The 19,645-nt window shown below is 43.0% G+C and overlaps 2 protein-coding genes across 2 annotated transcripts in view; both read right to left on the bottom strand.

Moving 5' to 3' along the window:
- The window catches only part of LOC310774943 (stonustoxin subunit beta-like), a gene marked incomplete at both ends in the record, with an annotated part of 80,108 nt that extends 67,462 nt beyond the window's left edge, over positions 1-12,646 (bottom strand). The window contains 2 exons of the mRNA XM_083635033.1: positions 12,341-12,514; positions 12,624-12,646. Coding sequence (XP_083491159.1) covers positions 12,341-12,514; positions 12,624-12,646 — 197 coding nt within the window. The remainder of the gene's footprint in view (positions 1-12,340; positions 12,515-12,623) is intronic.
- The window catches only part of LOC310775920 (NLR family CARD domain-containing protein 3-like), a gene marked incomplete at its 3' end in the record, with an annotated part of 420,457 nt that overhangs the window by 394,929 nt on the left and 5,883 nt on the right, over positions 1-19,645 (bottom strand). The window contains exons 4-6 of the mRNA XM_083636042.1: positions 14,450-14,623; positions 12,970-13,143; positions 12,663-12,836 (exon numbers count right to left, since the gene is read on the bottom strand). Of these exons, the coding sequence (XP_083492168.1) occupies positions 12,663-12,836; positions 12,970-13,143; positions 14,450-14,623 (522 nt within the window). The remainder of the gene's footprint in view (positions 1-12,662; positions 12,837-12,969; positions 13,144-14,449; positions 14,624-19,645) is intronic.

Genomic DNA, 19,645 nt, shown 5'->3' with positions numbered 1-19,645 from the left:
TAAATGCAGAAAGCAGGTAGGGCAGCGTTCAGCCCTGAATCGAGCCATGAAGGCATGGAACTCACTCCCAGACAGAATTACTCTAGCTCAAAGCAGGGCAAGCTTTACAAAACAGATGAAACAACATTGAATGGAGACATGGGTGTAATGAAATCGATGGATCCCACCGAACTTGGGGGCACTGGCAGAATCTGCACAGCAAAATAATGTATTTTGCTGGACAAATCTGAAACCTACCGGTCACATTTCAATAACAGTATATGTACAAACCTATCATGTAAATACAGCGCTGTGGAGTCAGGGCAGATAGGACTGGATGTCTGCCTCCGGACAGCTATTTCCAAGCCAAGGTAGAGAGTGCTGCCTGTTGGCTTGAAATGTCTGAAGACATTACCGTTTTGTTTTATTTTGTTGTTACATACTTATTGGCCAAGTATATTAACATTTATGGACTAGACAAGTCTGCCCAGGTTACAGGTAGGCAGCCATCTTGCATGCTGAGAATGTTCTCCTCGAAATGAGGATTGATTGACAGCTGTCATGTTGTGATATGATTGGTTGAAGTGGTGCACAATGTAGTTAACACTTTGAGTGCCACGGCCCTTGGGCAAAAGGTTGCTTGCTGTGCCACATAGGCCGCAATGCATTTTAAAACAGTCATATAATTTCTTTAATAATTACTATGTAAACACTGAACACGCACAAATAACGATGAGACTCTCTTCTATCACCTGCAAAAAAAAGTTTATTGATCCCATTTTCCGTTCTTTAGTTATGAGCCGGAGAAGATAGCTTGATTTAACAAAAAAGAGCCATTTTTTTCTACGAGCTGAGATAATGAGCCTTTTGTGAAATTAAACATTTCAAGCACATCACTGACTCTGAAGCTAATTTTCTGATGTCTGGGTCTGTCTGGGTGAAGTGTATGCTGCTCTGCGTGCTCTGCGTACCCCCCCCCCCCCCAACTGCACACGCCTCCTCCTGGGTGTGTCTGTTGGCTCTCTGCTGAGTTTGCTGTGCACACACAGTGAGGGTGCGCGACATCCAGCTTTTTGTTTCCGCGTGTGTTTGTCACGGGCTCTCATGCTTCCAGTTGAGAATAATAAAAAGCTGATTATGCGGATGTGCTGTCGCAGGTTGCTGTTGCTATCGGACACGGAGGTGCTCAGTTGTGACAGCGGATGCAGCTGCTGCGGGCACAGCTGGCGTTTGGCTTCATGCATGTCGATGCATACGGACGGATGCGATGCGATTTCCTTTTTCCCCAGCGACTTCTTCTGTGTGTTTGGCTCCACTTTCTCTTATCAGGAGAGTGCTGTCGCCACCTAATTGGTTTGTAAAATAGGTTATAGACCTCCAATAGCTACAATATTGTAAGAGGCGATGTAAGAAGCTTAGATCGACACCCCCCCCGTCAAAAAAACAATTTGGAGTTACTGACGCCATTTGGCGTCGCTGGCAGCCTACGGTAAATTTCTAATGACGCCATATGGCGTCGCTGGCACTCAATGTGTTAACAAGAGTAATCTAATGGTGTAAAGTTTGTAGGAGAAGCACCTATAATAATTTAAGTAACGAGTGAAGTCCCACTGCTGTAGTTGCAAAGTGACGTTTGCTTGGGGGGGTGGGGGGCTCATGTCAGTGGGGGGATTCAGCTGAGTTCAGGAGGAGGTAGTGGGGTTTGTAGGGGGTGTTGGTAGGGTCCTTGGTGGAAGTGGCTTTCGGGCCTTGTTGGTCAGGCCGATGTCGGTGGCGAAGAAACTGTTCTTGTGGCGAGTGGTTCTGGTCTTGACAGACCTCAGTCTCTTGCCGAGGGGGAATGTTTTGAAGAGCTTGTGGCCAGGGTGGGAGGGGTCGGCCATGATCTTACGAGACCGCTTCAATGTCCTGGCTGCATGCAGGTCCTGAAGGTATAACAGGTTGCATCCGATCACCTTCTCAGCACAGCGGATGATGCGCTGCATGCAGTCTGTTAATGTCCTTGAGAGTGGCAGCAGTGTACCAGATGGTGATGGAGGAGGTGAGGATGGACTCAACGATGGATGTGTAGAAGTGCACCATCGTTGCCTTTGGCACTTTGAATTTCTTCAGCTGCTGCACAAAGTACATCCTCTGCTGTGCTTTCTTGATGAGAACTCTGATGATGATGCTCCCATTTCAGGTCCTGGCTGATGATGAATCCCAGGAAGTGGAAGGACTCCACATTGTCATGCCATGATCTCTTATTTCCTTATTACTGATAGAACTAAGTATAACTTTATAGCCTAACTATCCCTTTTTATCTTTTTATTTGCTAATTTTTGTGACTGATATATTTGCTCATTATTGTGCTTGCTGACAAGCAAGGCACAATCTTGAAATCCCACATACTTATTATTCATATTATATCTGCCAAAAAGTTAGCCGCGTAATAACTCCCACAATTTTTGCGCCACATAGACATGCCAGACCTCAAAATGACCGGCTCATTGACATGCTCGTTGCTATGACTTTGCTAAGGGTTTGTGAAAGCGGTTTGGCCGCAATTCGCCATTAAGCGCCATTTTTTTCCCCATTGACTTGCATGGGGTTTGGAAAAATCTTGCAAAATCTTGCAGTAAATTAGGTGTAATTTAGAAACCATAACAGCTAGAGCTACGAAACTTGGTAGGGAGGTGCACTGAGGGGTCTTTTACTATCCCCGAAAAAATTGCACCAATTGACCAGATAGTGGCGCTATAACAGCCCTCCTTACCTTTTGGTCCATAACTTTTGAACCGTAGGGTTTATCATCAAAATTCTTTTTTCCCTGGATTCCTTGGGTCCTCCCGCATCTACTCAACTAGGCCACGCCCATTTCCGTCTGACTAGATTTTCCGCCATTTTGCATTTTGTCCAAAACCGTTTTTTTGCCATTTCTCCTTGAAATTTTGTCCAATCTTCACCAAACCAACGCACACATCATGTGGGGACTGTCCTGCACAACACTGATTTGGAAGTTTTTGAAAAAAACGCACCGTTGCAATATAATCCACTTCCAATCTTCTGTGGGTGGGGCCTATTTCACAAAAATCGTCCGATGCCAACCAAACTTGGTACAGGTGTGGACGGATGTACTCTGAGCCTATAGGAGAAGTATTTTGTCATTTAGCCTTTAGGGGGCGCTATAGCAGCATTCAGTGCCTGTCCCTTCTAAATGGTTTTATTTTGAAGGGCCGCAGGAAGTGCAGATTCATTCTCATTATGGCCAGCCTTCCTTCTTGTATGACACTTGGTCGCACGCACGCTATTATGTAGATATCAGACACACCTATACTTGTATCACAGTGGGTATATCACTCATGGTCTCCCTCTCATTTGCATACTGTATGTTTTCAGCAGCTCCAACTCTTCTCTGTTAAAAACCAAATGCTAAAAGTGTACTGGAAACAGGAATCCGGTGAGATTTGACCAGATAAATAGAGCTTAAGAGCAACTCTGAGCAGCAGTGTTGCATCTTGGGTAGAGATAATGATGTAGACAAAAAAAGTATGAAATAACTTACTACAGTCATTCCTCCATCTGTAAAAGTATGACATCACTTACTACAGTCATTCCTCTCCCTCCCTGGTGCAAGTGGGAGCCCCAGGAGAGGGCAAATCAGAGTGAATCAGAGTTCCTTGGATTTTCTAGGTCACTTGTCGCCAACCAATAAAAAAATTCACAGGGCCGACCAGAGCCCGCCCCCTCACAGCCCTGACAGCTGCCTGCAGGAAACCTGTTGTGTTCATGTATGGCATGGGAGGCCTGTCTGTTCTGTTAGCTGCTGTGTTACTATAGCATGGAAACATGTCCAGAAAACAATGAACGGAACCCATGGGTAAGTGTCACCACTTTGTGGTTGTTCATTATATAGAGCCAGCTGGGTTTGAAAACATAATGGAAGAGATAGCCTAGTGTGAATAGCCTAGTGTGAATGGAGGCTGTTAGCCACAACAACTGTGCCTTATAGGCTAACCTCAGCCAGCCAAAACAAACACCTTGTCCCCCTGGTGTTAGGACACACTGTTCATCAATGTTTGGGACTAGTTGCAACAAGCTAATTGAGCTAATGGTAGCATTAGGCGTTAGTTAGCATGCTACCCAAGCAGCTTCTCTGGCTGACTGGATACATGACAACCGATCAGCAACTCTGTAACAAAACTAAAAGGGTAACATTACTTTGGTGACCAGGGACTATTATCAGTCCATTTTCCCCACAGGTCAGTTGCTGCCACTGACCTGTAGGGGTGCTTTGTGTAAAAAATGGGTACATTGCTCAGCGCCCCCATCGTTGATTTCCTAACTTCAAGGCACCTTCTACTAGATGTAAAATTCGACGAGCTTTCCAACGGCGTCAGTCCCGTGTCTGTAGCTGCTTCCGTCCCCGAGATATGGCCAAAAAACAACGTCCAAATTTTTTTTATTTATTTTTTGCTCCAAATTGCACCAATTTTAAACCGAAGTATATATGTCGGGAGATGTCTTCACGCACAAAGTTTCATGCAGTTTAAGCCATTTTCCTAGGAGTTATGAGCATCTGATGTTGTAACTATTTCATGTAAAAAAGGGTACATTGCTCAGCGCCCCCATCGTTGATTTCGTAACTTCAAGGCACCTTCTACTAGATGTAAAATTCGACGAGCTTTCCAACGGCGTCAGTCCCGTGTCTGTAGCTGCTTCCGTTCCCGAGATATGGCCAAAAAACAACGTCCAAAAAAATTTTTTTTTTTTTTTTCTCCAAATTTCACCAATTTTAAGCCGAAGAATATAGGTCGGGAGATGTCTTCACGCACAAAGTTTCATGCAATTTAAGGCATTTTCCTAGGAGTTATGAGCATCTGATGTTGTAACTATTTCATGTAAAAAAGGGTACATTGCTCAGCGCCCCCATCGTTGATTTCGTAACTTCAACGCACCTTCTACTAGATGTAAAATTTGACGAGCTTTCCAATGCCGCCAGTCCCGTGTCTGTAGCTGCTTCCGTTCCCAAGATATGGCCAAAATACTTCCCAAAAAATTCAGGCACATTTTTGCTAATAGCGTCGTTGACAATTTCCACATTATATAGTATTTGGGTGTAATACACCTTTAAAACTGTAAGTACTGTAGTATTTGGGTGTAAGAGTCCTTTGAAATTAACACACCCATAACTACTTAGTCCCCCGAGCTGCATGGGCAGGGACCTTGCAAGGCAGGCGGTGCATGGCGAGGACGGCAAGCACAATTACATTTTCGGTAGGAAATGTAGACATTCTAGTTATTATTGAGACTGATATATAGGGCTCTATCTACCGACAGGCGCTATCCCCTAATAGCGCTTGCGCACCTGTTTGCGCGTGCTTTAAGGCACGGAAGATAGCATTCCGCCTTGCGCCATCCGCCAGGTGTTCTGCCGAGTTTTGCTCCCCTGCCGAGCAGCAAAAAAAAGCATCCCCACCTCACGGGAGCATACTTGTAATGATTTATACAGAAATGTAACTGTTTAAAAGTGATATAATTGTCTGGTAGACGTGACCTCGCTGATTTCTAAGTTAAAACAGCCCCGAAATATGTTGGGGATGCAATTCTCGGCCGCGATGCAGAAAGGTTCACGGCATGTGTCGCAAAAGCAAATTAGAGCCGTGCCAAAATCATCTGCGCCCCAAAATGCCTGCGCAAACGGGATTTGGGCGGTCTTAACTACGAGAATTATTCACAGGCGTGGCCAGGCAAGGCTGGCATTACGTCAATCAAAACCAATCAGATTCCCATCTTGCAATGGCTGTTTGCGGGGGCATGCAATATGCTGTAATTCTCTCCATGCATAATAGAGTGTACTCACTCGTGCGAGGACAGAGGGAGCTTATTGACAGATCGTCTGTGGTGCCAACGACCCTTCGGGTTATGAAGGTAAATAGCCTATGTCCATTGTCCAACAAGTTTTCTCAATTAATTTCCCTCTTTGCGATGTGATAAATGTTTCTCAGTGAGTTATAGTTGATTGCCTCACTGAATTATCTGCTAATACCCAATTTTAGCAGCATAATTTGATGTCTTGGCGTGGCAAGGCTGTGCGTAATGACATATCCAAAAGGAATTCAACTTTCCACTGCACAAATACCTCTCTGCGCTGGGAGCGCAGGCCTAATCTCCTTGCAGTGCACCCAGCGCAGAGAGGTATTTGCGCGTAAAAGGTCCTTTTCAAAGCTCTTAGCGCAAAGTAATTGCGCACTGCCGACGATAGGGTAATGCCATCAATCCCACATTTTAGCGCTGAAATGCCTGCTTTGGCATCGGGCAGCCAATGCCCAGTACAATTATCACATGCATGTGCTTGTGTCCGCCCCCAATTTGCATTACGCACAGCGTTAAACGAGCGCAAATGCTAAATTAGCGCTTTTGGGTAGATAGAGCCCATAATGTTATACAACTGTCCCTATTATGTTTTCTTCATGTTCAAGATTATTGACAGACTGATATATAATGTTATACAATTACCCCCCCTCTCCCCCCTCATCATTATTGAGACTGGTATATATATACCGTATATATATATAACTCCATACAACTGTACCGCCCATTTTAGTTTTTTCTCCTATTTCATCATGATTAGTGACAGATTGATATATGACATTATACAATACTACATATATATATATATATATATATATATATATATATATATATATATATATATATATATATATATATATATATATATATATTAGGGCTATCAAAGTTAACTGATAATAACGCGTTAACGCAAATTCCTTTTAGCGCCACAATTTCTTTTTTACGCACAAATAACGCATGCACTTTCTGTGATTTTTGAGCCTTGGTCCACCCGTAGTTTTGGAAATCAAGAAGTAAAGCAGAAACAAATCTCTGTGAGGAGCAGAAAAGGAGGAAGAAAAGGGTATAATGACAAGTTCAGCTTCAATTAGGGTGAGCAGATGCTCTGCTTTGTGCGGGACTGCACAGCATTTTCATGACTTTCCACACGTCCTGCAAATTGAGAAGATGTGAGACAGTGAGAGAGAGAGAGAGAGAGACCAAGACAGCGAGAGAGAGAGGCGGGGAGTGAGCGAGGCGGGGAGAGAGCGTACCCTCGCCCACCAGCTGCGGCTCGTTAACTAGTCTTGCCAGCAAGACTACTCATTAAGAGACTGACACTGCAGTCTCAGAGATGCGTGAGTATTCTAACTACAGTGTAGCAATAATAACAATAGCCTACCAAAGGCCAATTACATAATATGATACTACCCATATTCTTTGCACAAACACAAAGCTCTCCAATGTTGTTCGGCACAATTAAGAGGCCTCAAATCTCAACAGCATCTAGTCTTTGAGATTTAGTCTTCATTTGCCGATATTTACTGTAGTCTTCACTAGCCTAACACTGCTGCTATATTACAAAATACATTTGTAAATGCCATTCTAAGCTGTGCTCTTAGTTTGTTTTGTTCAGATGAACCAGTAGGCTAATTATGCAGCCTACTACAGTAGCCTATATGCTTCTACTTCAGTATACAGTATGGTTCAGCATGCACACCCTTGAGGTTATTCTGAAGAATATTCTGGACAGTATCTGTCACTGTTCCAATAATAATAATCATATCCACTAGGGATGCTCGGATCCGCCTTTTCCGCGCCTCTGATACCGATCCGATATGTTGGGGTCCAGTATCGGCAGATGCCGAGTACCGATCTGATACCAGTGCTTGACATTAACGGCTGTCCAGTTGCCCTTGGCAACCATTTAAAAAAATATATTGGCCTGTGGTTGCCTCAGTGGCAGCATATTTTGTATATGCTAAAATTTTTAGCATATAAAAAATAGGGACAGGAAAATGTGCACCCCAAAATAAACATGTTTCTAATATTCCTAAAACCTTAAATCGATCTTAATAAGATTACATCACACACAGACTCTCTCTCTCATCTCCCCGATGCAGCCCTGCGACTCCGCAGTTGCTAGGCATCAGCTTTGGGTTGCCAAAACTGTAATATGGTTGCCATTCTTGGTCACCTTATATTTTGAGTCATTAAAATACTATGCACTTAGTCAACTGGCATGGGTTGGTGGTACAATATGGAAATGATTCCTGTCAGAGAATCCTTTGTTGTTTGAGCTTTGATTATTTCCATGAACTGAGTTGAACATACAGATATTACAGGGTCTGAAATAAACATAAGCAAATAAATGGTCTTGAGTTTAATGTAAATCCAAATATAACAAATATGACAGTTATTTATGTTATACAATAGCTAAGTACACTGTGTATTGAGATAAGTAACTAACATTACCTCTCTTGTTTAGCACATATTAACAGATTGTCTTAACTCATTGAGTGCCAATGACGACAATCGTCATCAATTCGAATACTAACGTAGAGTGCCAATGACGACGATTGTCGTCAATTGCGCTTTTTGATGGTGGGACGTGGATCAAAGCCAGATCCATCTCCTGTGAAAGTATGGTGGATGTTGAATGTGTAAAAGCTATTTTAGGGACCCATTAGGTGGCGACAGTGCTCTCCAGATTAGAGAAAGGCGAGGAAAAAAGAGAGAAGAAGTCATGGGGAAACGGAAATTGCATCGGTATGCATCGATATGCATGAAGCATAACGTTAGCTGTGCCTGCAGCAGCCAATCTGCTGCCACAATTGAGCCCCTCCGTGTCCGCTGCGATAGCCCATCTGCATGATTAGTTGTGGAGTTGTTATTATTCTCAACTGGAAGCGATGGGAGCCGGTAACAAATACACGCGGAACGCTGTAAAAAAGCTGGATGTAGCGCACTTTTCAGTGCAGAGCAAACTTAGCAGAGAGCCACCAGAGACACACCCACGGAGGAGGGGTTTGCAGTTGAGGGGGGGCATGCAGGGCAGCATACAACACCGACCCAGACAGCAGGACAGGATTGGCAACACAAGCTAGAATATCTGATGCCCACCAGCAGTAAATCAAGACCAGCAAGAAGCTGCAACCAGCAGCGCACGCAGGGGCCAGCGCTGCTGGTTGCAGCTAAAAAATATTATTTTGCCAAACAAAATTCCTTTGTTTTCACTGTTTTATTGAAGGAAATTATTTTTGAGGTGTCACATCAGAAAATATTAGCTTCAGAGTCAGTGAATGTGCTTGAAATGCTTCATTTCACAAAAGGCTAATTATCTCAGCTTCTAATTTGAAACGTCTCTTTTTGCTCAAAACAACCTATCTTCTCCGGCTCATAACTAAAGAACGGAAAATGATATCAATAAACTTTTTTTTGCCGATGATAGAAGAGAGTCTCATCGTTCTTTGGGCGTGTTCAGTGTTTACATAGTAATATCACACAATATTCTGTGGGCCTCGAGAAATCACTGAAAACGCTCTGAAACTCTGGCACTGGGAGCGTCCGTTCTCCAAAAGTGGCTGGCACTCAATGAGTTATTAAGGGAGAGTAATAAACATTTGAACTGTGTCCATACACGAATACAGGATACAGAATTAGGCTACTATTATTCCCACACAATAATCAACATTAGCCTACATAATCCTACATTAGCCTGAACAGCACTGATAATAAGGTAAGGTAACTTCATTTGAAAAGTAGGGTACTTAAACCATCAATCAAGACGTCGGCAAGTAGGCTATGCTAAACAAACAAACAAACAAACAGAATGAGGTAGAATTATTCACAACATAAGTATCACAGCTTACATGTAGGCTATGTCCTCACGCAAACTTCAGGGTTATAGACAGTCCATGTTATTCTCTCTGGACAGCGTTTCATGTCTCTGGACAGCATGCAACAGCTGCTCGTTAAAGATTGTTAACTCATTCATGGCCAGTTTAGGACTGCCAATATTTAGGTCAGGCCAAAGATTTTCATAATTGTTGGTCATCATTCAAGACCCACAGTAAATTATCTATTAGCACCAAAGTGATTTGCAATACCTCAAAATGAAAATGTACGTCTCTGGGTTCACCAGAAAAAAAAGTTCGCTTTTAGCATGTTCTGTACTCTACTTATAGCCATTTATATACACCCTGTTTTCACCAAAAAGGTCTCTCTGAGAAGAGAAATAGGAGAAAATGGCATTTTTGTAAAGGACACAATCTCAGGCAGAACTCGCTCTCAATTATTTTATTTTGAACTGTATTGACATCAGACATGTAAATACTATTTGTTATGACACAAATGACAAAAAAAAAATATATATATATATATATATACATGAAGTGCTTTTTTTACATTCAACAATACAGTTTACTCAGTGTGAGTGAGTGTGAATGTGTGTGTGTGTGCGCGGGCCCATGTGTGTCTCTTTACATTACATTACATTTCGTCATTTAGCAGACACTTTTATCCAAAGTGACTTACAATGTCACATTCTGTCAACATTAGTGGAATCAACTGTGGAACATCATCTACACCCTTGCAGCAGTAGAGTAACTGAAAACTAAAAAAAAAAGTTGAAAAAAAAAAAAAAGGAGTTTTCAATCTTCGGCGAAAGATGGGCAGGGATTCGGCCGTCCTGACCTCATTCTGAGATTCGGGCTCACAATCGGCTCCTCATCTGAAATAAAAGCAACATATCCTCAGTAAACTATATAATCACATTTAGTACAGAGACAGTGTAGTGTACTAGTGTCTCAGTAAACTATACGATCATAGAATGCAGACAGTGTAGTCTCTCTCTCTCTCACACACACACACACACACACACACACACACACACACACACACAAATTACTCCTTACTGTGAGATCATCCGGGTCCTGTCGCATTGGAGTCCAGTCTTCCTCGCCCTCACATGGAAAGTGGCCGTGCTGCTTGGCTCTGTGTGAAAGCAATTTCTGTGGCGAGGCTGCTGTTCTCCTCCTCCTCACAAAGTTGTGACTCCGTCTCGTCTCTTTCGGGCTGGCACACAGGAACGGGGTCCCCGGCTTGGGTTTGGGACCAGGATCGATCATGTTGGTCACGGGTTTGACTACCGCGAACAACTGATCCATGTTCGCTGCCCAGCAAGGCGACCAGCTCGTGCAACGCGCCGAGGGGCGTTTCAATGGCGTTTCTCCTCTCTGCAACAGGCAGCGTTTCTCCGCAACATCCTCCTCCCCCATTTCAAAAAAACAGCTGCGGTATGTGTTTGATCGCGTGTTGTCGGCTTGGCTTTGAGGCCAGGGACCTGATACCATGTCACAGGCTGGGGAAGTCTTTGAACTACGCGCTGCACTAATAAAAACAAAAACACGTCAAACACGTCCTTGGCTGGGAGGCACATTCCTGATAAGACGTTAAAGACGTATTTGGCCATGAATGAGTTAACTAGCTGCAGAGTCAGAGTTGCTCTTAATCAAGCAGGACTGCATCAGGGAGATGAGAGAGGGAGAGAGATGATGGTGATGGTGTGATGTCACCTTATCAACTGTGCAGATTAAAAATTGTGTGATTAATTTGCGATTAATCGGGATTAATTATGGACAATCATGCGATTAATCCAGATTAAATATTTTAATCGATTGACAGCCCTAATGTATATATATATATTGTCCTTATGCTCCTGATGGTACAGTAATGTACTGTATGCATGTTGTGTTAAAGTTGTGTAAACTAACAGTTTTTAAAATGTAAACAACATAGCCGGGGCTAGAGTGAGCACTCAAAGCTGGCTCCATAGGGTCCCATTGCATTTCTCCCCAGAGAACGTGGTTTGTTTACCAAAATGCTGCTCGGCTGATCCCTTGTATAGGGTTGCTGTTTTACTGAGTGAATCACCTTGAGCCGCCCTTCATTAAAATCTCGTTTTGGGTCCCTGTTTTTGATGGAATTGGACCTGGGGTGTGCTTGAGGGGTCACTGAACTTGCTGTATTCAGCGGTGGGTTCGGTGGCTCCTCTGAGACATTCTGGGACACTTTGTTGAATTTCGTTGCTCTAATACCACTGAATCTGATGGCAGGTTCTGGGTGACACCCTTCCACCCCCCCCCCCCCCGTTATTTTAATTCATTTTATTTTTAACTGTCTCACCTTGGTTTTGTAGTGTCGTTTTTTTCTTCCTCTTCTAATATGTGTGTAAAGTGGACAATAAAAAAATCAAACATGTATAGAATCATGCAGGTCATTGTTACTCAGGTCTAGCTCGCTCAGACAAAAGGACTGATGACAACCCCTTACAGCATTTTTCTTTGTTTTGATTCAACCTGATGTAAATGGTATAAATTATTTACTTGTTCACATTGACAAATATATAATAATTATGACTACAAAAGAAAATCCATCATAAAACAGCATACCATCTTATATAGTAGTATATATAGTCTTATATAGTTACAACAAATTGTTACACAAAAGCATCATAGCCTGATCTTACTTGAGAGTCTCCAGTCTACAGTGTGAACTCTCCAGTCCAGCAGAGAGCAGCTTCAGTCCTGAATCTTGTAAGTCGTTGTTACTCAGGTCCAGCTCTCTCAGACTAGAGGACTGGGAGCTGAGAACTGATGACAACTCCTTACAGCATTTCTCTGTGAGTTTGTTTTGATTCAACCTGTTGTAAACAATATAAATTATGTACTTGTTCACATTGACAAATGTAGAATAATTATGACTACAAAGAAGAAGATCCATCATAAAACAGCATACCATCTTATAGTTACAACAAATTGTTACACAAAAGCATCATAACCTGATCTTACCTGAGAGTCTCCAGTCTACAGTGTGGACTCTCCAGTCCAGCAGAGAGCAGCTTCAGTCCTGAATCTTGGAGGTTGTTGTTACTCAGGTCCAGCTCTCTCAGACTAGAGGACTGGGAGCTGAGAACTGATGACAACTCCTTACAGCATTTCTCTGTGAGCTTGTTTTGAGTCAACCTGACAAAACAGAAATTTTTACTTGTTCACCTTGTTTGACAAATGCTGAAAACCTATGAGTATAAAAAACATTTATCAGAAATAGCAGACATTGTTATAGTTACAACATATTGTTAACCAGAAGTATCATAACCTGAGAGTCTCCAGTTTACAGTGTGGACTCCCCAGTCCAGCAGAGAGCAGTGTCACTCCTGAATCTTGAAAGTCGTTGTTACTCAGGTCCATCTCTCTCAGACTAGAGAACTGGGAGCTGAGAACTGAGGCCAGAGTGTCACAACTTTTCTCTGACAGCTGACAGTCATTCAGCCTGGAGCAAGAAGAAGTTTGAAAATCTACACTTTTCTGTATGAATATTACATATAATATATTGAATATATCTAGTTAACCATGCACATAACCATACACATTCAAGTGATCTGCATGCTCTACTCTACAAATTGTAAGTTATCTTTGTTTTTGTCCCTGTCTATCTGTTACACCCGTGGCTCTGTCCCCTGCCTCTCTCTGTTTTGTTTGTGTGTGTATTGGTATGTGCATGCTCTCTCTTCCTCGTTCTCCTGGCTTCTGGCTCAGCTCGTCCTACACACCGGTCTGCTCACTGCTCATCATCTCATCTACCCTGCATCTTTAACCATCAATCGTTGCCAGATTGTCTTCACCACAGTGGTAGATACGCTCAAGGCCAAATCTATTTCTAGTGACTTTCTCCTAGTGTTTTTTGTGTTTAGCCTTTCTTGTGTCCAGGATCATCACCTGCCTGCCTGTCGTGCAACGTCTTCTGGTAGCGAAACAGGGCGTTTCGAGAGAGATTGTCTGGGTAGCTGCTTCTTCATTTGCATAAAGTAGTTCTTGCTCAACTTTATGCAAATGAGGTGCATGCAGCACACCGCCTCCCGGAAACTGGTATACGATCGCTTAAGCTAATCATTGTAAATCCAAAACAAAGGCAGATGGAGAAAACTGTCACTTCATGGTTTATTGTAGGCATCAACTGTTGTTTTCAGAAATACATTTGGCTGAGCCATTTTTATAGTTGAAGAGAAAGTTTGAAACAAGTGTTTCCCCAACACTTCAAACCAGGGAATGACAGCCCACGATTGAACGTGTTTGTTCAATTCATCCAATGTCATTGCTGTTCATCAAGAGGCACGCCTATAGATGTGCAATGCTGGGGAAAGCGGCAGGATCCCTCATGTCAATTGACACTTCTCTGGATCACTATCTCTTCTCTCCTCCCATCCAAACCCCTTCTCTCTCCCCTCCGTCCTTCTCTATCTGTCTCTCCCTCTCTCTATCAGATCTTGCAGCTTTTTAACTTACTAGGCACCTCTCGCTTTCTCCTTGCGCTCGATTGCTAGCTCGCCCTGCAGCTTGCATACACAGCTCTACCACTGTGAGGGCTCATTTGCTCCCTCACCTTGAGAACTGATGACAACTCCTTACAGCATTTATCTGTGAGCTTGTTTTGAGTCAACCTGACAAAACAGACATTTTTACCTGTTCACCTTGCTTGACGGATGCTGAAAATGTATAACTACAAAAAACATTTATCAGAAATCAGCAGACAATATTATAACATATTGTTAACCAGAAGTATCATAACCTGATCTTACCTGAGAGTCTCCAGTCTACAGTGTGGACTCTCCAGTCCAGCAGATAGCAGCTTCAGTCCTGAATCTTGAAGGTTGTTGTTACTCAGCTCCAGCTCTCTCAGAATAGAGAACGGGGAGCTGAGAACTGAGGCCAGAGCTTCACAGCTTTTCTCTGACAGCTGACAGCCACTCAGACTGAAGGAGAATTAGTTATGTTATGTTTTCCATTTTGTACTCACATCACATTTAATGAAGTTATTATATCCAGTTATCTATCCACTTACATAGCTTTAATAGAGACTTTGAGCACTGGCAGCAGCCTCAGAAGAGCCTTCTCTGAAGCTGAGTATTTCCTCAGGTCAAACACATACTGCAGGTTGTTGTTACTCAGGTCCAGCTCTCTCAGAGTAGAGGACTGGGAGCTGAGAACTGAGGCCAGAGCTTCACAGCTTCTGTCTGACAGCTGGCAGCCACTCAGCCTGAACGGCAAGAAAATAAATTGTGAAAATTGTATTCTCTTTTAAAATCATTCTTGTCTGTGATTTTTGTTTCTACTCGTGTCAGTGCCTGTCTGTGTGTGTGTGTGTGTGTGTGTGTGTGTGTGTGTGGCACTGGCAATCGAACTGGAGTTCCAAAGGACAGTAGTTGAAAATTAGCCATCTTGCTAACACTGGCACATTTACAGTAATGTGCATTGTCCCTCAAGTATTACTATAATAAAATTACCTAGGTGGACCGGCGGTTGGGCGGTGTCTGTCAGTCACGATTTGCGTCACCTTTTGTGTCACGAATCATGATGTCGCTGACACGCCACTCGCCCCCCCACACACAGACACTCCCAACCCCTCCACACACACAGACACCCACTGATAAAAATGATTTTGGGAGGATGTAAATGGAACACAATTTCAATCTGTCATATAACAATAAAATGTATGTTCTTATCTCTACACAGTAAATCTTAATACCTGGATTACTCTGCATTGTTCAAAATACAAGATATTGTGCATTATTTCTTTTAGGGTATGCATATATAATGTTATAGACTATTTATACATATACACACTCATTAACCCATACAGTGTTGTATTTAGTCAAAATACTTCACTAAACACCCTCCCTTCAAAATAAAATTGCCAAGTTAAGTTTTTCACTTGTCAGAATCGTTTTAAATGTCTATGTCACTGTATAGTGTCAGTGCATGTTTAATAGAATGGTCCCAATGAACATGTGTGCTAATGTTGTCCCATATTCCCCAGTTTTTACCATTTATGAAAAGTGACAAAACATAATGAAGGCAGCCAATCCTCCGCCCTGCGTCAGGAACAGGAAGTCACATTGTGCCTTTACGAGTGTTGCCAACTTAGCGCCTTTGTCGCTATATTCAGCTACTTTTCAGACCCCCCTTGCGACTTTATTTCCGAAATGTGCCTAGTGACAAATCTGGTGACTTTTTCTGACCAGGGGAACTGGGGGGTCAAAGGTCAAAGGTCAAAGGTAGTTTTATTGTCCCCGCAGGGAAATTGGTTTGCAGACAGATCTAAAAACACACATAGTGCAACACAAACACTAAAACAGGCACAAAAATCCTCACATAAAACAACACGGGCTAAAAACAAACAAACACTTAAGAGTCAAGATAAAACTACAGCTAAAAACATACATAAGACAAAAAAGCACAGGGCAATGAACAGGTATCACAAAGTGCAAAAGGTAGCATCATAAAAAGTGCACACAACCAAATCAAATCTGTTGAATTTAATGGATTTTGCCTTTAAATTGGTGCGGCTGCCTTGGGTTTTCTCTCTCTCTCCTCATCTCTGCCTGTCTGACACACACAGCACTTCAGTGCAGCCCCTCTCCTCCACTGAGAGAGCAGCAGGATAGGGTTTACTTGTAATTTCTAACAGCGTATGCTGAATCTGGCCCGGGCGGGTCACTCAGCACTTAATATTACAACCATTCAGTCAATGATTACACTGGCTACGCTGAGGCGTGTTTTCTAAGCATAATTTGATATGCAAAATTAGCATGTGACATCATTTAGCGACTTCTAGTGACCTTCTGAGCAGCCAATAGCGACTTTGCTTGGAAAGGAGTTGGCAACACTGCCCTTTACACCACACCATGCTCGGCACAGCCACAGACACTCTGGAAAATGTTAAGTCTCTCCTGGTGTGTAAACAGCACGGTTGAACGATTGCTAACATTACACTGCTAACCTTAGCAGCCTGATACAATAGCCAACTAACTTGCTATGCAAACTATGCCTATAACTAACAGCATTTCATTTTCATGTGTTTGAAAATGGGATTCTACTAATGACCACCATGAATTTTGCAATAAATAAATAAATAAATAAAATAAAACTAAAATGTGAGGGGGCAACTGCTCCCTCAGTTTCAAAGGGCATGACACTTCTGCTTGTGGCCAAAGGCCACAGTCTGGCAGCCGCTTGAAATTGTAACTGCAACAAAGTTGTGTAGACCGTGTATAAGGGCTGTCACAATACTAGAATTTCTCACTTCGATACCAATATAGGGCTGGTCAATATATCGATATATCGATATCATGATATGAGTGAGACTAGATATCGTCTTAGATTTTGGATATTCTAATATGATATGGCATAAGTGTTTATTTTCATGGTTTTAAAGGCTGCATAACAGTTGAGTGGTGTAAATTGCTGGACTTACCAGACTGTTCTAGCTGTTTTAATATTTGCCTTTACCCACTTAGTTATTATATCCACATTCCTGATGATGATTATTTTTTAATCTCATTGTGCACCAATATTCATCCCTACAGTATTGTTGCAATATTGAGGTATTTGGTCAAAAATGTTGCAATCGTTGATTTTGGCTATATCATCCAGCCCTATACGATTCCTAGGAAAATATCTAAAAAATTTAAATAATACTCGTGATATCATTTCAAATAACAACACATCAAGAGGCATAATGTGGGTGGCACCCACATTATGCCTCTTGAGCACCGTGCTGTATCAGTTTTTCTGGCTTGATCTGCACTCTGAACTACCGTATTTCCCCAAATAGTAGCCCGGGCGTTTAATACGCAAAATCGATTTGGACCCCAGGCGTTTAAAAGAACCAGGCGGCTATTTGCTGCAGGCGTTTATTTATTTTTGCACCGACCTGCACCAGGCCATTATTCGGTGACAGTTCCTCTCCAGCATGTTTTTTAGTGCAAAGGTCCTCACTCCCATCAACTGCCACCGTCAGCCCACACACCTTATTGGAGGATACCAAAAATCAGCAATCAGCCGTGGCTACCTACCCTGTAGCGCCCACACACACACACACACACACACACACACACACTGCACTGCAACATTCACTTGCAAATAAGATGACGTTGACCGACGCAATTCTATCAACACCAGCAAATAGGCTACGACCAGTCTGAACATAGCCACATCCCAAACACAACACAGTGTTGTCAACACTACAACAACTTGCAAAAACACTACACACACCACGGCGGGTGCTGATTAAACATAGTCACACACAATCATTACGCACGTAATCGGTATAAATATAACACAATTTCAGTCTTACCATTGACGTGTCTATTTCCAATAGCCACTATCTCTTGAGCTCATCTGGGACTTCAGTTCAAGTGAAGACCGCGGTAGCCGTTGTCAACAGAACTCTTTACATAATCCAAACATCGTGGAAATGCTTCCATGCCATCAATTTCCCTGCATTGCTTTTGGTAACGTAAGTTGAGCTCCGTCGATTAGCGTTTTCTTTCACGTGTTTCTCCGTGCTGTTTCATGTATTGCGCGACACTGGTGTTGCCTTCAAGTGCTGTCAGCAACGTAGTAATTTCGGGGTTACCTTAAGAAAATGCAAATAATGGCCCCGGCGTTTACTCGGACCGGCGTTTAACACGTTGACTGCCAACAACGAGTTGAGTCGTCAAACACAATCCAGCTGTTCACTGCCAACGACGAGTTGAGTCGTCAAAAAAAAATATATATTTTTTGACGGTGCTACGTGGATCAATGCCCCCCGCGTCTCCTATGGAGATATTGGAAGTATTGAATGTGTATAATCTATTTTACCGACCAGGTAGGTGGCGACGGTGCCCTCCCGACAGAGAGAAAGTCAACCAAAAGCAGCCGCCTCCCGCGGCTGCTTCCTCCATTCTCAAGGAAATGCCTTGCCGATTTTACAGTCATCAGTCACCAGACTCGCCGCTCTCGGGCCGCGCCAGCAGCAGCACACGGGGGATTGCAAATTTGCATAAGCCTAGAGTCGCACGGGGCTTCATCGGGGCTCTCAAACCCAAGAGACGAGTGAGCCCTATCCACACTCGCTGCCAGGGAGGGAGGCTGCTCAAACTCGCTGCCAGGGAGGGAGGCTGCTCGAACTCGCTGCAGCAGCAGCAGCAGCAGAGCACTCGCTTGTGACAAACGCAGGCTGAAAGCCACTAGACACGCCCACGGAGGGAGGAGTTGAAGGAGAGGGCATTCGGAACTATATTGTTTGGATGTCTGATCTCTCACTGATGCCAAAAATAAATGGTTAAAGTGACTGTTCTGCCTGTTTGATTGAATTTCACAAAACTGCGATTATCTCATTTTTCACTCTCAGACAGCTGAAACCATGCTGTACTCAACGGCTAATATCTACATAACTACTAACTCTACAAACTAACTCTTTTAGACAGAGAAAGCACACATTCTATTAGTACTTTTCTGAACTTTGTGTTCACAAACTCCAAGCAGAAAAGAATCCTCGGCTCTTTTAAAATGAGCCAGAATCCTCAAAAAACGGCCTGGCAGAAGCTACCTACAGCAAAAAAAAAACGGCTGGCAGTCAATGTGTTAATACGCAAAATGGGGTCAGACCCCCGGCGGCTATTAGGGGCCCGGCGCGTATTTGCTGCCGGGCTATTATTTGGGGAAATGCGGTATGTTTCAAATTCGGTACAAGAGAGTCTAATTTCACCCATGAAATTTGTCATTCTCAATTTCACATGTTCATGTCTACAAGATGACACCTGAGGCCTAACCCCCACCTCCAGGGAAACATGATATTCAAGTGATCCGCATGCTCTATTCTACAAATTGTAAGTTATCTTTGTTTTTGTCCCTGTCTATCTGTTACACCTGTGGCTCTTTTGTTTGTGTGTATTGGTGTGTGCAAAAAAAACATGTATCAGAAATCAGCAGACAGTATTATAGTTACA

This window comes from Poromitra crassiceps (genome assembly GCF_964638095.1).
Source record: "Poromitra crassiceps genome assembly, chromosome: 4".
Taxonomy (NCBI): Eukaryota; Metazoa; Chordata; class Actinopteri; order Beryciformes; family Melamphaidae; genus Poromitra; species Poromitra crassiceps.
The sequence above is the reverse complement of the archived record's forward strand: the minus strand, read 5'-3'. Positions and strand labels throughout refer to the sequence as shown.